General features: G+C 50.4%; 7 protein-coding genes across 7 annotated transcripts; 5 read left to right on the top strand and 2 right to left on the bottom strand.

The window, feature by feature from the left end:
- Positions 1-725: 725 nt before the first annotated feature.
- On the top strand, positions 726-1,455 carry J7337_010072 (uncharacterized protein; the record flags this gene model as incomplete). The annotated part of the gene is made up of 2 exons (XM_044827659.1): positions 726-792; positions 839-1,455. 2 exons carry the CDS (start codon positions 726-728, stop codon positions 1,453-1,455), a joined length of 684 nt encoding a protein of 227 aa, XP_044678253.1.
- Positions 1,456-1,614: 159 nt separating this feature from the next.
- On the bottom strand, positions 1,615-2,127 carry J7337_010073 (uncharacterized protein; the record flags this gene model as incomplete). Its single annotated transcript, XM_044827660.1, has 4 exons — positions 1,615-1,729; positions 1,777-1,901; positions 1,949-2,019; positions 2,067-2,127. The coding sequence occupies 4 exons, from the start codon at positions 2,125-2,127 to the stop codon at positions 1,615-1,617; spliced, it is 372 nt and encodes a 123-aa protein (XP_044678254.1).
- A 457-nt stretch (positions 2,128-2,584) lies between these two features.
- On the top strand, positions 2,585-3,970 carry VPS4 (Vacuolar protein sorting-associated protein 4; the record flags this gene model as incomplete). The annotated part of the gene is made up of 3 exons (XM_044827661.1): positions 2,585-3,207; positions 3,252-3,702; positions 3,749-3,970. The coding sequence occupies 3 exons, from the start codon at positions 2,585-2,587 to the stop codon at positions 3,968-3,970; spliced, it is 1,296 nt and encodes a 431-aa protein (XP_044678255.1).
- Positions 3,971-4,953: 983 nt separating this feature from the next.
- J7337_010075 (uncharacterized protein) lies at positions 4,954-6,782 on the top strand (the record flags this gene model as incomplete). The annotated part of the gene is made up of 2 exons (XM_044827662.1): positions 4,954-5,188; positions 5,233-6,782. The coding sequence occupies 2 exons, from the start codon at positions 4,954-4,956 to the stop codon at positions 6,780-6,782; spliced, it is 1,785 nt and encodes a 594-aa protein (XP_044678256.1).
- Positions 6,783-7,027: 245 nt separating this feature from the next.
- J7337_010076 (uncharacterized protein) lies at positions 7,028-9,045 on the bottom strand (the record flags this gene model as incomplete). Its single annotated transcript, XM_044827663.1, has 3 exons — positions 7,028-8,151; positions 8,199-8,796; positions 8,845-9,045. 3 exons carry the CDS (start codon positions 9,043-9,045, stop codon positions 7,028-7,030), a joined length of 1,923 nt encoding a protein of 640 aa, XP_044678257.1.
- Positions 9,046-12,676: 3,631 nt separating this feature from the next.
- On the top strand, positions 12,677-13,701 carry AGA1 (A-agglutinin attachment subunit precursor; the record flags this gene model as incomplete). The annotated part of the gene is made up of 2 exons (XM_044827664.1): positions 12,677-13,344; positions 13,392-13,701. The coding sequence occupies 2 exons, from the start codon at positions 12,677-12,679 to the stop codon at positions 13,699-13,701; spliced, it is 978 nt and encodes a 325-aa protein (XP_044678258.1).
- A 1,006-nt stretch (positions 13,702-14,707) lies between these two features.
- On the top strand, positions 14,708-15,356 carry J7337_010078 (uncharacterized protein; the record flags this gene model as incomplete). Its single annotated transcript, XM_044827665.1, has 3 exons — positions 14,708-14,874; positions 14,928-15,202; positions 15,259-15,356. 3 exons carry the CDS (start codon positions 14,708-14,710, stop codon positions 15,354-15,356), a joined length of 540 nt encoding a protein of 179 aa, XP_044678259.1.
- Between the last annotated feature and the right edge of the window lie 370 nt (positions 15,357-15,726).

Consider the following 15,726-nt stretch of genomic DNA (forward strand, 5'->3'; position numbering starts at 1 on the left):
CGTACAATTCCATCTTCCATCTGCAATGCAATCCCCACGCTGTCTCACCGAGTCGGATATTCCTTGGAAGTTTCCTCAGTAACTTGAGTGCTTGTCCTTGCGTCCCGATATCTTCCGGCTTGTTCTCTCTAGACATCGGGAGAATTCGCCAGCAAAAATCCCCAGCAATCAAGGTTTAGGCTCGAGGAAACCTGGTCATGATCCTTGACGAGATACTTCCAGAAGAGGCAACAAGACAGACGACGGAAGAAAGATGCTCATCTTTAGAGAGTGCTTGATCAGGCAAGATCTCATCATGAAGTATAGAATGTGATATGTCTGCCAAGAGAAAGCTATCTCTTGGTCTGTCCCCAAACTTGGCATCATATACTAGCTTCATCATGATCATGCCCGCCACCATGTCGTGTCGGTCAAATACCAGTACACCCCACGGTGAAGGACGGTTATCGGCCCATCTATCCACGCCCATGACACCTCAGGTAAGGGGGGCATTGACCACGGTGTGGCCATGAGGGCCTTTGTTACTGAGGCTGCCAGGATGATATGTCGTATCCTCAACGAGTTGGGCATCTCCTGCGAGAGAATTTTTGTAAGGGGCTGATGAGTTTAAAAGCCCGTGTATCCCCCAGGTCTTGGATGGTTATAAAGTCTAGCTTCATATCTCAATTCAAGCTCATCATATCTCTCATACTTCTCACATCACTCACTCACTCACTTACATCAAAATGGAAGCCATCAAGAACAACTCTATTGTCTCAAGCGTCGAGATCGACATCGACACCACCCGAAAAAGTAAACCACCCTCACTACCTCTCAAAACCTTGACTAACATCCTCAGCCGCTGTCAACGCCGCAATTGACATCTTCACAATTGATCAAGGGCATGTCAGCCTCCCTAAAGACCTCTGCCCTCTCGACGCCCTCTCCAGCATTCTCCGCAGCATCTCCTCAGTCTTCGAGCTCGACGTCAGCGCCGATCTCGACCTAACATGCCGCAACATCCTGCACCGCATCCTCCAATCCATTTTCGACACAAACACCCAATCCGCCCTCGAAGAAGACTCCGAGATCTTTGCCCACCTGAGCTCCAAGCAAAAAGCCCGTATCCTCGCACAAGCCATCGCTGCCTTCGCCGTGATCTTCCAGCGCTTGGCTCAGACCGGTGAGAAGGTCACTTATGGCGTTCTTAACCGTGAGGTGCAGCTCTTCACGGAGAGTGACCAGCGCCCATTGATGCAGAGTCTCATTGAGGGTGATGCTGTCTTTGAGAATTGTTCTCGCAAGAGCGACGTTGCTGAAGCTATCCTCTCTGCTATCGACGCAGACGAAGACGCTGCGACACCTCAGCCCGTTGCTGCAGATGACAAGCAAGATTTTATGTTCTCCCCCAGCGCAGCCCAAGACCACAAGAACATGGGCGTTCCCTGGGGCTTCAGCATCATGGCGATCAACTAAACCACATCACGAACTTTCAAACTTGACGACTGGCGTTTTTTAAGGGACTCTCCGATTAGCGCGGCGCTCATAAAGTGCCAGGTATTTGCATTATAATAATCCGCGTACTGTAGAATATAACTCAACTCATGGTCTATTTTTCGTTCCTCTCTCTCGTCATTACTGAGGTGCTTCCTTGCCCTGGCTTTGAGCTGCAGTCTGGATCTGAATGATCTCTGTCTTTTTCTTCTCCAGCTTCTCTTGCGTCTCCTTGATTGTGTCTTCTAGTCGTGTACTGAGAATATTAGCATGCGACATGTAGTGAGGGGGAAGAATAGTCACATTTCACTACTGATAAAGTCTAGACGGCCCTTGACTGTGTTCTCAGCCTCAAATTTGTCTTGCTTCAGCAGCACTGGCCCAGCGAGCTTGTAGATTGTCTCTCCCTCTTGTAGTCGCTCAAATTCCTGATCCTCATTAGCCCATGTTCACTGTATCTCACAACAGCGCTTACCTGCTGCACACCAAGATTCTCCTGCTTCTGACCCTCCAACTTCTGTCGCGATGCCACAGCGTTCTGAAGTTCTACTCCCAATCAGCATAATTCCCCTTCAAAATGTCCCTAAACATACCGCCTTGAAGCTTCTGGAAGTCTTCAGACAGCGCCTGTAACCGTGCTTGGGGATCCGACATGATGATGTAAAAAGCGGCAAAATATCAGTAAGCAGATTAGAAAACTTCCTGCCTATTTCTGATTCGTCTTCTAGGGTGTCCTTTAGTTGTCGCCTAAATCGCCAAGGCAGAGGTCGAGAAGCTTGAGGTAGAGGGCAAAGGTTATGCAGCCCCTCTCTGCCCCGCTATAAGCATTGCGCTCAATCAATCCAATCCAACCGTGGATCTTGATGTTTCCCCGCCAATTCAATCCACCACCTACAGCCTGTACTGTACTTGTCCGTCTGTACCTACTGCCTTGCTTGCTGCTGCTGCACTGTTGCCTCATCACCATCCACAGTTTTTAATTCTGCTTCAACCTATCGAGGCTCTGTTTGTTCACTCCTCGACCCTCTTTCGACATCCCCTTACTCCTCTGGGAGCCTCGAGTCTCGTCACCCCCTCCCCCCCACGTTCATCGACCCCAAACAACGTCACCATGTCGACCAACTTCCGCGATCGCGCCATCGCAGAGGTGCAAAAGGCGATCACAGCCGACCACAACAAGGAGTACCAAAAAGCCTTCGACCTATACATGTCCTCCATGGAGCTCTGGGTCAAGGCCCTCAAGTGGGAGAAGAACAAGGCCCTCAAAGTCACCATGCAGGAGAAGATGGCGACCTACCTCGACCGCGCAGAAAAGCTCAAGCAATTCCTCGCCGCCGAGAACGAGAGCGCAAACGGCGGCGGAAAGGCCATCATGGGCGCTAACGGCAGCTCGACTGGCAAGGGGAAGCCGCAGGCTGGCGAGGACGACGACAGCAAGAAGTTGCGCAACGCGCTGTCTGGTGCTATTCTCCAGGAGAGGCCCAACGTGCGGTGGGAGGATATTGCTGGTCTCGAGGGTGCCAAGGAGACGCTGAAGGAGGCTGTTGTTCTGCCCATCAAGTTCCCCAGTCTGTTCCAGGGCAAGCGACAGGCGTGGAAGGGTATTCTGCTGTACGGTCCTCCAGGAACGGGTAAAAGTTACCTCGCCAAGGCTGTAGCGACAGAAGCAAACAGTACCTTTTTCAGTATCAGCAGTTCCGACTTGGTGAGCAAATGGATGGGTGAAAGTGAAAGGTACGTTCCCTGCAGTCATTCCGTACCCTATCTAACCCCTGCAGACTCGTCAAGCTCCTCTTCTCCATGGCGCGCGAAAACAAGCCCTCGGTTATCTTCATTGACGAGATCGATGCCCTGTGCGGCCCAAGAGGTGAAGGCGAATCCGAAGCTTCGCGTCGTATAAAGACCGAGATACTTGTTCAGATGGACGGTGTAGGCAACGACAGCAAGGGTATTCTGGTCCTGGGCGCCACCAATATTCCTTGGCAATTAGACGCTGCTATCCGCCGACGTTTCCAGCGCCGTGTGCATATTGGTCTTCCCGACATGAACGGTCGCGCGCGCATGTTCAAGCTAGCCATCGGCGATACTGAGACCTCGCTCCAGGCCAGTGACTACAATATTCTTGCAGCCAAGTCGGATGGAATGTCTGGTAGTGATATCGCCAACGTTGTTCAATCCGCTCTGATGCGACCAGTCCGCAAGATTCTACAAGCCACACACTTCAAGCCTGTAAGCCGCCGCCCTTATAGCATTCGATCTCGACTAACAAACCCAGGTCATGAAAGACGGCAAGCGCATGTTGACGCCCTGCTCACCAGGCGACCCTGAAAAGATCGAGATGACATACGACGACGTCTCATCCGACGAACTACTTGCACCAGATGTTGCGCTGAAGGATTTCGAGATGGCGCTTGACGATTCCCATCCGACTGTTTCCAAGGATGATATTGCAAGGCAGATTGAGTGGACCAATGAGTTTGGAAGCGAGGGCGCATGATAGGGGAGACAGACAGATATATAACACAAGGGAGGTAGCGAGTTTACAGGATTATGTCTTAGCATGGCGGCGTCTTGTGGAGTTTTTATTTATCTCGTAGCTTGGCTTGACTTGGGAACATGGTGTGTGGGTAAATGAAATGAATGTTGATATATACGATTTTGAGTACAGGTCTAGGGAGAGCAACCCGAGTGAATGATGGTGGGAGAGCTGTACAGATTGGGTTTAGCGTTGGATGCTTGATAATGCTGAAGTGCAGGGTAATTGAAGGACAATTGAAGTGAAGCATCATTCTCACCCATTTAAGGCCCGGGAGAAAAGAATTGTTGAATAAAGAAGTTCTCATAACTTTCTACTTAGGTCACTGGATAAGGTGAGAGAATATCTGATTCGCGATGGAGCTGCATCTTTACCCAGGGTGGACATCGAAACGATGGTTTCTTAACATCACTGTATAAGCATAACTCGGTGACGTGCCGAGAACACCAGCTTCATAACCAGAGCACAACACACTTTGGTAGATGATGGAGTTGATCTTCACATGTTCAGATACCTGAGATTTAACTCAGTCAGCCCCAGACTCTATTGGGCGTTGGCTGGCGACCTCCAGCTCTTGGTTTATCACAGCTTGCAGCTTTCATGATGGCTAGATCTGCCTCACTACCCCTCTGTCATTGTCATTCATCGCTATACGAAACTACTGTCAGCAGAAGCAATTCGAGATACAAAAAAGCAGCAAGAGAGACAGGATGAGATATCTAGACGAAACAAGGTACAAGAGAATCTTGTTAAAAACAAAAATGTCCATGAAGAGATGCTCAACCTCAACTGGAGAGCCTGCCTGTAAACCACTTTAACACCAATGCCCCACTATCTTTATCTTATCCATCTTATCAAGCGGTATCCAACGGCAAAAACATAATTTCACCCCCATCACCAACCATCCCACCATCTCCAAGACCCCAAACGCCATACACATCCCCATGTTCATCGCCTTCAAAAATGCTCGCCCATCACTCCCACGGCGTATCCGCCCTTCACCCTCCCTAACTCGCCACGCCTCTAGCAAAATCACAAGCGAACAACTCGAACCCTCAAACGAACTCTCCCAACGCCTACAAGATACAGGACTATGGCAGTGGACTCAGAAAGCTGGCCGCCCGAAAGCGCCTATAGGTGACAAGCACCGCGCCAACCTCGTCAGTCAAAGCCTCTGCGGTACGATGACCTCTCAATTCATTGGTTCGAAGCTTATTGTGTAGATGATATTGCGCAATACATCGGCCCCTCGTTCGATCGCCATAAAGGATGCGACATTGTCGATATCAACCCCGGTCCCGGCCTCTGGAGTCGCACTCTCCATGATCTCGTGCAGCCCCGAAAACACATCCTCATGGAACCTGATATTGAGGTCTACAGGCCCTTCTTAGGCGACTTTCTCGACAAACCCAACGTCGAAGCCGTTCCCAAAGCCGGTATCCTCTGGAAAGACCTAACCTCCATCCTCGAATCCCTCCCCCACCAGACCATCCGCGATCCCGCCGACGAGCCCGAACGCAACGACACACTCCTCGTCAACGTCAACCTGTGCTACTGCCCACCGAAGAAGTACCAATCGTTCGAATGCGTCAGCACAATGGTTCTCTACCAGCTAATGTCCAGCATCCGCACCGCCTCTCTCTTCCAGCAATACGGTCTCGTGCGCATGTTGGTATGGATCTCCGACGACGGCAAACGGCGCCTCCTCCCACGAAGTGCCATCCGTCGAAAACGCAGCGCCTTTGAAGCAGAACTGTCCCTCGAATGGCTCCACGAGATCTGTGGCCATGATGTCGAAGTCGAAGATCGTTATGAGCTCCGCGATGAGTGGATCAACATGGAGTCGGGCTACAACTGTCTCGAGCGCATGAAGAAAGCTGGATTGACGATGCCCAAGGGTCGCGAAACAATAATTTATAAGAATCTCAGCGCCAATCGAAAACTCGCCGGCAAGAAGCTCGCAGGCGTTCATCCACCCCGACACATGCGACCTTTCCGCGAAGAACTCGAAGGTTTAGAAACAGCATTCAAAGAGGACAGCGCCTCAGAAGCATCCAGACGATTAAAAATGCTGCGCTACCGCGAAAAGTACGACGCAGTAGATTCACAGCTCTTCCTCGAACTCCTCCAGCAGCAGGAGCTCCTCAACAAGCTCTGGAAGAAATCCCCCAAGGAATTCCGCGCCGCCGAAGCAGAATTCAACGCCCGTCTCGACGTCGTCAAGAAAAACACACGGAAAGAATGGCTCATGGTCCGCGATAACTACCACCTCTTCCGTCAAGAGACCCCAACTCTATACTGGGACCGTCGCCCGTTTGAACCCCTCGCCGCGCGCGCCGATGAATTCTACCCCCGCATGCCCTGCGCTCTGCTCGACCTGCAGCCCAAGGCCATGAACAAGTACACAAGGCAGCACGGCCCGACTTCGCGAAACGGTACCATCTCAGATACCATGCTCCGCTACTGGTTCCAGCACATGCTTGCGCCAATAACGAGCTCAATGAACGGCGTTTGGCCTGGGTTTGGCGACTGTGCAGCTGATATCAAATCGCTTCGTGATCCCAAGCTGGGCGGATCTCCTCTTTCAGGGCATGGAGAGTTGGTAGCGCGCTGTGTCACACAGGATCAATGGGCGGATATCATCAAGGCGTATCTGGAGTGGCCGTTTGCTCCAGAGTATACCACGCTTGTGGGGAGGTTGATGGATGATTATGATATTGACCCACCTCAAGACGACGAGTCCAAGGGTTCCTCCATGGGCAGTGTTATATGAATTGTACGAATATAGCGACACATAAAAGATTTCAAATGTACCATAGACAAAATAGAATTGCATATCATGATAATTGATACAATGAATTGATAACTCATTCTGAGCTGTAACTTAAGTACTGTACTTGACTTAGATGCCATAAACCCCGGTCGTTGTCCGTAGAGCAAAACGACATGCATCAAAAATAAAACCACGCCAGAACGCCATCGCCTCCCAAATCAAGGCCAACTCCACACAATGATGTATCATATCTTCAACTTGCTCCACGTCTTCTCGATAGACGGATCCTTGAGTGCATCGTCAACCCACCCCATCTTATCCCTATCATCCGCAATGACCCGCCCATACTCCAACAGCAACCGCAGCACATAGATCTGCATGTCCTCTTTTCTTAGTACTTTATTCGCCCACTCCTTTCCCTCGAGCGCAATTCGCTGCGCAGCCTTGTCGTGACCGCTTGTTTCGCCGTACCCTCTGAAATACTCCATTATGCCGTAAAAGTCCTGGAATCTGTTGTCCATGGGGACGAAGTGCACCCAGGGCACGAGACGGCTGTCGTGCCACTCTCTGAAGAGGGTTGCTTTTATGGGGAGGGATGTCGAGTTGAGGAAGCCGAGGTAACGACCTGAGAAAGAGTTTCCGTCGATATCGGGAACGTATTTGTAGTCGAACTGCTCGTGCATGTCCATGCCGTCAACCTTGGCGAAGTAGTGATCCGTGTACCAGCAACGTCCGTCTTCTTCAGAGGGTGAGCACATGAGATCCACGAAGCCTACTTCAGACCACTCGCCGACCCACTCCCCAAGACGACCATCAGCTTGCGCGTGAAGATGATACTGCTCCGACGGAAGGACGAAATTCTCTGGTTTCTCCTTGCCGTGCTCAACAGCTGAAACCTTTGTCTGGTTGAGCATCGAGACAAATCGATGACGGTGGAAACCGCGCCAGTTCTCAGGCTTATTCTTGCCTCCCGTCGCGACGCCGCGCCAGACCACAGTGTTTCCCTTATTCTGCCACTCCACATCATTATCCTCACCGCCCGTGAAGCGATCTTCTCCCTTCCAGTAAATCGGCGGCGGGAGCAGAATTTCGTTGTTGATGGCGAGTTTCGAGCCGCCAAACATAGGAAACAGGACTTTTGTAGAAGAAACTGAGATGGGGTTGATCAAAAGACCGTTTAGGCCTTGGAGGTCGGGCTGGTGGCAGATTTCACTCGATAATGTAAAGTTGGAGACGTAGCCTGCGAAAGAGTGCTTCTCCGCGTTGGAGATGTCGATTTCGGGGGGATGGTTGAAGGATTCTTTTAGAGGCGCTTGACGGGCTGGACTGTCTGGGGGACATCCTCGACGGGCAATTGGCCAGTATGGGCCTGTACTTGTTAGCAAACGTAGAAATCAAAGTCTCTGGATAACGTACTGGTCTTTTCCCATCGCTTGAAAGGGATTCTGACGTCCCTGTCATGTCGCCCAGCAGTAGGAAGCTTCTGAAACTCCGAGACAACCTCCTTCGCAGGCCATAGACTCCGCGACGCAGCGCCCTTGGTCATGTATCCATCAATATCCTCCCACGGCACCACAAGGCGGGGTTCGTCCATCGCATTCAACGGCATATCCAGATCAGGAACCATATGTTCAATGGAGCGAATCATATCAAGCCAGATCAACGTCCAGAACCAATCACTCGTTGAATTGGCTTTACCGTTTCGAATGTGGATCGACATCTCAAAGCTGTACGCCTCTTTTCGGATGATAGGCTGAGGAACGCCCCAAAACGGGTCGATATCGTGGTAGACCTGATCCCAGAACTCCTCCACCACAATGGCGTTGTTCTGCTTGGCGAAATCCCACCATTTGTCGAAACCTGGCGGGGGATGACGACCACGGCGTTTACGGTACGCTTGGGCTGCTTCTTCGAGGGTATGCGATTCTCTGGAGAGGATGTCTTTGTATCGTTTTCCGCCGTCGTTGATGAGCTTGTCAATCGGATGAGCGCCCTGCACGGGTTTGTTTGAGAACTTCATATGTTAGCACGTGTCACCAAGCTCGCAGGCAAGAAAACATACAGGTTGCTCTGCTGCCTTCACAGGAAAAGAACCAGCGCCCTCAGCAGCAGCAGGTTGTGACTTCTGTATCGGTAGCAGAGACGGCGCAGGAGAGCGATTGCTGAAAGACCAAAACGCAAGGAGGACGAGAGCAGCGAGGGCGCCGAATCGAATGAAGGAGGTGCGCCGCGTCCTGAACCCAGGCGCAAGCATCTTGGGCATGTCGTCGGTGATTCAACGGTGGAATGATCGTAGCCGATTACGGCGCAGAAATCTGACGCCAGCGACAGAAATCGAAATGCGCAGGGTTCTGAGGGCGAAAGGGATGACGAATGCGGTAGTGGAAAAGAAAGAGGTGGTCGATCGCGGGGCAGGCGACGGTTTATTGTTGGTGAGACTAGTCGACGAAGAAAAAAAGAAGAGAACGTCGAAGAGTAGTAAAAGCAGTCGCTCTTTTCAACACATGATTAATCGATCTGTGAGTGAGTATGGCCTTTCGGGAACGGAAGATGCCAAGTCGTTCGTTTTGGGTTATGTATATCTACAGTGTGCCCGTTCAAACGTAACGTGGGGAGGGTGGGTTTAAACTGTTTGTAGAGACTGGACAGACAAGGATTGCCAAAACAAAAAGGGGTTTATCTTGAAGATATCCACCGAGTCAATGTGAGGTTTTTTCTATTCTTTCTAATCGTGGGAGAGAGAGTGAGAGGTTTAGGAGAATGAGAAGAAAAAAAAGGAACATGCATGAATCGCTGGAATGGAATGAGGGAGGAGTTTAGTTAGAATTGAAAGGAGCTTGTGCAAGCAAATCAATTTGCGTGCGATGGATCTCAAATAGCAAAGCAGGGAACAGCTCCAGCTTCAGACTAGCTCAACCTAAAATGTGGGATTCACCAATTTAGCTGCCGTGGTACTTCCCACTCTCTAATAAACCTGCATGAGATGGAGGTACACAACTCAGGGGCTTGGACGGACGACTTTGGAGTAGGGGACGTTTCTGTGGGTCACTCTGCATCGGGGGTTCTTAATTTTTTCCTTTCCTACAGGGGAGCCAGGTGCTGTAGGCGCTGGAAATCCACATTATGTGTTGCATCTTGGGATTGAACTTGGATAAATCAGGGGTCGATCAGACGCTTTACACGCGTCATGTTGTATCCTACGGTGGCACTGTTTCTCTGTACAGAATGTACTTTTTGTGATTGATCTGACGGGAACGTGTTTGGTGTCTCAGAGAGAGAGGGTAGCCAATCTCATTGCTAGAGTATGTATCGGTTAGACAAGTTCAAGGGAGGACAGTGTTCCTCTTTTTTGCAACGTCGCCTGCGATCAAAGGACAAGGCGGGTTGATGCGAGTTGCACAGTTTCATTGGGAGGTGATCCATGAGGGGACGCGTGTCAGAGCTGTTTCTGATTACAACTACAGGGATTCTCTTATCAACTTGCAACTTGTTGGACAATAAACATGGCGATGAATATTAATGATCATTCCTCACCGTAAAAAAACAGGTAATTAATGAGCATGTCCACTTCTAGCTCCAAGTTACAATCCAAAGTCCCCCTGGATTATCGTGCTGCAAGGTTCACAGCCAGCTTCACAACGGACGACGTTTCGATAGCCAAACTTTTTTTTTATGTTTCTCCAAATAGTTTGTTTAATTTCAGCCGCACAGAATCGATCTAATCCCATCACTCCCGACGGCGCATGCAGCGGTTTGGATTGAGCCCCTGAACGGTGTGGCTGCTAGTCTCCGCTCCCGGGCACGCGATCTCTACCAAAGATCCATGGATGAATTGAATATTGGATGAGATCAAGTGGATATCGAATTTGCCTTTGTTTGTTTACATGCTGTTAGGGGTGTATTTGCTGGCGAGTGTTTGTTGATCATCGCTGAGTGTTTGGCTATCACAATCTCACTGTAACAACACCAAGTCGATCATGTTGAGTGACTGTTTGCAACACAGATCTGCCAAACAGAGACAGATCCACGGGATCTTGCGCCTGAATCACAAATAGAACCAAACCTCGAAGCTGACGTCTTGGCACGACTCACCCTCAGACGGACCACTGGTTCATTAGCACAAGAATACCGGTAGTCAAGCCAGCCCCATCTCGTAAAACCAGCAATTCGATACATTCCTCCATCTTGAATACTCTCAGGGTATCAAGATGCTAAGCTTTTTCCAGTGGAGAACGCATCCGAAACAAACGAGAGTCTAAAAACCCCGATGTCATCGAATACGAGCTGTCATGGAATTTTCCATATAGCTAGTCAGCTGATCTAGACTACTGAGTCAGCCTACGTCAGAGTCCTTCATTCCATACCAATTGTTTCTGTTTCCGTAGATTCACGATCTGTGCATGATGTGACCGTATCCATTGGCTCGCCTGGGTTGGAGAATATCGCGAATGACCTCGGTGTTTTTCGTCCTACCCCAATCTGATCTGCTTGCTTATCCGGCCGGTTCACTTTGTCCAACAGAGTGATCTGTCAACTTCGCCAATAATTGCCAGAATATTAAATCCCTCTGTGACCTGCCGTATCCGTCTCGAGATCCGCGTTCCGTCATGTGAGGTTCTTTTCTGTGTCGCCAAGGCCGGATAATCCCTTCACTTCTGAATCGCCGTGTTTTCACTGAATGTGCGAGTTGGCGGTCTGTCGAGAACAAAGCGTCGAGATCATCGTCAGCTTCAGTATCCGTAGAATTGCTAGTGGTGGGGTAGAACATTGCGGCTCCGGAGCTTCCCCAGCTCGAGGAAATAAACCGGCCTCACTCAATGACGGTTGACATCAAGTCCTCTCGAATCTTCCTCGTCGGCGTAAAATCGGTCTACGACCTTTCGTCGTCTTGCGTAAAAAGTTCCATCTCAGCCGGGTCACGTCGGTCCAATTCTGGGTCATTGATAACAAGCCCCAACCATGAGAAACGAATTTGCGGGCGCTGGAGCGTGGGACGCAGAGACACAGACAAGACCGCAAACTCCAGAAAGCTAGTAACTTAGGGGAAAGTTGCAGAGACAGCTAGTAACTTAGGGGAAGGCAGACCCGCGACTCTTATGCGCCGACTCCTCCGTCGAAAACACAGCTAGTAACTTAGGGGTAAAGAGTGCCGACCACGACCATGGCATGCGCAAGAGGTATTACCTAACATTACATAAGATAAATATAGAGGCTATCTACGGCTGTGAGCGGTGCATCCCACGTCCATGGCCGGCGGCAGACACAATAACAATGAAGATGAAGTCTGACGAGAAGATGTAGAGGTATTGGACAAGGCGAAAAACATAGGATATATATCGTCGGCACTTGACGCAAAGTGGAGGAGACGTGCTCGAATTGGGGAATCGGGGATTTTGGAGCAGACGGGAATTGAATGGACACATAGTGAGGGAAAAACTGGAGAAGACGTGCGTAAGAGAAACCCAGATGAGCGGGACCAACAGAATCACAGCATCTGTATCTGTCATTTCGAAAGGGTTGTCTTATGACCTTTGACATGTGCCCAGTGGCAGGCTGTTGATAACCTTTGGAGAGTGTAAGAGAAACCCCCGCGCCCGCCCGAAACCGACGCTATTACCTTATCCATATTCCATTGTCTTGGGGAGAGGGAGGGAGACAATGTGTGTCTGTGCCGCCGGCCGATTGCAGCCATGAGAGGGTTCAAAGAGGCCGAGAGAGCATGAGAAATGTCATTGACCTCCGAATACAAATGGAGGCTTCTTCCCGTCTCTCTTGACCCAATCTCTTCCCAACTCCTTCTCCTGTTCATCTCTTCTTCACTTCTTATCTCTACTTCACTTCCCCTTATCTTATCACACCTCACCCTCTACGTCACCCCCCACATTCCGCCCATCATGAACACCAGTCTCGTCAACAGCCGCTTCCTCTCCAAGCCCGATGAAGTCGGCATCGTCGCCGTCGGTTTCTCCGGCGGCCAGCCCAAGGCCGGCGTCGACATCGGTCCCGCCGCCCTCATCGAGTCCGGCCTCCTCACCGAGATCCGCGACGAGCTCGGCTACAAGCTCTTCGGCGACGAGTCCGTCCAGCAGTTCGAGGACCTCGTTCCCGAGTCTGATCCTGACTACCGCGGCATGAAGAAGCCCCGTCACGCATCTGCCGTCACCCGCAAGATCGCTTCGCACACATATGAGCACTCGCGCGAAGGCCGCATGACGCTCACGCTCGGTGGTGATCACAGCATTGCGATTGGTACTATTGCTGGTACTGCCAAGGCTACGCGGGAGAGGCTGAACCGTGAGATTGCGGTTATCTGGGTCGATGCGCATGCGGACATCAACACCCCTGAGAGCAGCGATAGCGGAAACATTCACGGCATGCCTGTTGCTTTCCTGACTGGTCTTGCTAAGGAGGATAACGAGGAGTACTTTGGCTGGCTCGAGGATGACATGCGCTTGAGCGTCAAGAAGCTGGTCTACATTGGTCTTCGATCTGTTGATATTGGCGAGAAGAAGATTCTCCGTGAGCACGGCATCAAGGCTTTCAGCATGCACGATGTCGACCGGTAAGTTTTCCACTTCTGACGACCATGAGCTTTACTGACATTTGTAGACATGGTATCGGCCGCGTTGTCGAGATGGCCCTCGCTCACATCGGAAACGACACCCCCATCCATCTATCTTTCGACGTCGATGCCCTCGACCCCATGTGGGCGCCCAGCACCGGCACACCCGTCCGCGGCGGTCTGACTCTGCGCGAGGGAGATTTCATCTGCGAGAGCGTGCACGAGACAGGAAACCTCGTCGCCATTGATCTCGTCGAGGTGAACCCCCAGCTCGCAGATGGCAAGCAAGCGGAGCAGAACACAATCCACGCTGGATGTTCACTGGTGCGGTGTGCTCTGGGCGAGACTCTTTTGTAAAATGTTAAATTGGGGAGGGTGGTGTTTGTGAGATGATTGATGATATCCTTGAGTTGAATGGGTCGGTGCATATGCATTAGGTATTCTACATAACATACAAGCGCTGGCTGCGCTGCGAGATCGCTCTCGAAATAAAATGTCTTTTTCTTTTCCTCGGGACTTGATGAAACCATCATCGGCACGTTCGGGACTGAAACATAGCAAATAATTTCTCCGATCTTCTGATCAATCGTAAAGAAATCATCTCAAAGGCTGGAAAACGGATCTTGCCTTTTGACGTGTAACCATTCAGAAGCCATCGCAGCGTCATCGTCCCCTGCTGCGTCGCATCCCCAGCCACCAACCAACCCCCTCTATCCGAAGCCTCACCAAAAAAAACGCTTTGTTGTAATTTCACACTTGACCTCAATTGGATGGGACCATTTTCATCCCCTGTCTTGTTGACTTTTGTTCTTTTTTGCTTCCTTTTGCTTTTCTCTCTTCCTGAATATCAAAACACCAAGACCTTAATCGTTATCGTGTGATTAATACCTGATAAGAGGCCTCAATTGGTATCTCTTGGCGTATCGACCCGACGTCAGATCCCCAGCCAACGCAGCATAATCTCCACACCTAAACATCCCGACCCAACTGGACGCGCAGAAAAACACCGACGACGAGAGATTTAAACGCGTGAGGCATCAACGCAGCAGCTTCAATTTTGAGGCACCCAAACTATCCTTCACGATTTGAGGTTCCCTTCAAGGCGACGCTGGGCAATCAAGTGGTCGCCGATCGGCGGGGCTTGTTCTGCGACGTGGCAGTCCTTTTTGGTTTCGGGAAGAGTCATCCAGCGACGCGTGATTCCTGGGCTTTCGACGATTTACACTATATCTTGACGACCTCGACGACAAATTGAGCGTATTATTCACTCTTGGTTGATACAGACGAAATGGTCGCCAAATCAACTGTTACCGGTTTGACCGGCACGACAGGATGGACGGGAACGAGCTTCACACGATCGTCAATGACCTACGACGGGCCTCCGCCATCTACACATGTTCGAACATACAACTGGCCTCCTTGGCAATTGAATTTCTGGATCTTTGTTATCCTCCTTGCTTCGACGAGCATCATTGGCGTGTTTGCGACATTTATACAGATCCAGACTCAGCTTGAGCTAGGAATTCCATGGTACGTCCCCCCATTGCACTGCCTATCGAGAGATGGCTTGTTAATGTCTGCAGGTACTTTCCCTACTTTATCACCGTCGGTTCTCTCTCTATTATTTTTATTCTCGGTATCTTCTGGCTCATCGCCCAACGACGTCTCCTCCCCGCCATCGTAATGGTCGGCGGTTTCATGTTCTTCATACTCTGGCTCGTGGGCCTTGTCGTCGTAGCGATACAGTTATTCGGACCCGATGGATCTATCCAGAGCGTGTGCGATGTACAAGTCTTTGGAAGGAATCCTAAGGGTACGAGCATGGCGACGATGGCGTGGCTACAACAACGAAACATCTGTACGTTTTTGTTTCTCATGGCTCGAGGTCAAGTTCAATTGCTAACTTGTGTCCAGGTCAATCATGGCAGCTTGTCTTTGCGATGGCTCTTACTGGTACTGTCTTCTTCGTCTGGGTTATGATCATGGCGTACCAAGTCTTTGTCAACTCATAACCCACCACTGAGGGAAATACAGACAGAGGGGAATAATTGGATTAATGACGAAGTTACGAAGCATGGCATGACGCCTGGAGTTGCATGATGGTTACAATATGTTTGTTTGCATTGGATGGAGTTGGATTGGACGGAACAGAACAGGGCATTGGTGCATTCGCAGGCATTCTGTTGGATAGTATAGACGAGCACATTAATTGGCCTCGAAGGGATCATCACATGTTGGCTTCTCACAAGGAGAATTAATACTTCTGATGATAAACCAGGGTGCCAGAATAAATTGGTCTGGCTCTACTAAAGCATACTAAATTTATATCACTGGTGCGGCTTGTGTCACGGTCTCAATGTCAGAGTACGATAGGATAGTACG

Source organism: Fusarium musae, chromosome 7 (assembly GCF_019915245.1).
Source record: "Fusarium musae strain F31 chromosome 7, whole genome shotgun sequence".
In the NCBI taxonomy this organism is placed as follows: Eukaryota; Fungi; Ascomycota; class Sordariomycetes; order Hypocreales; family Nectriaceae; genus Fusarium; species Fusarium musae.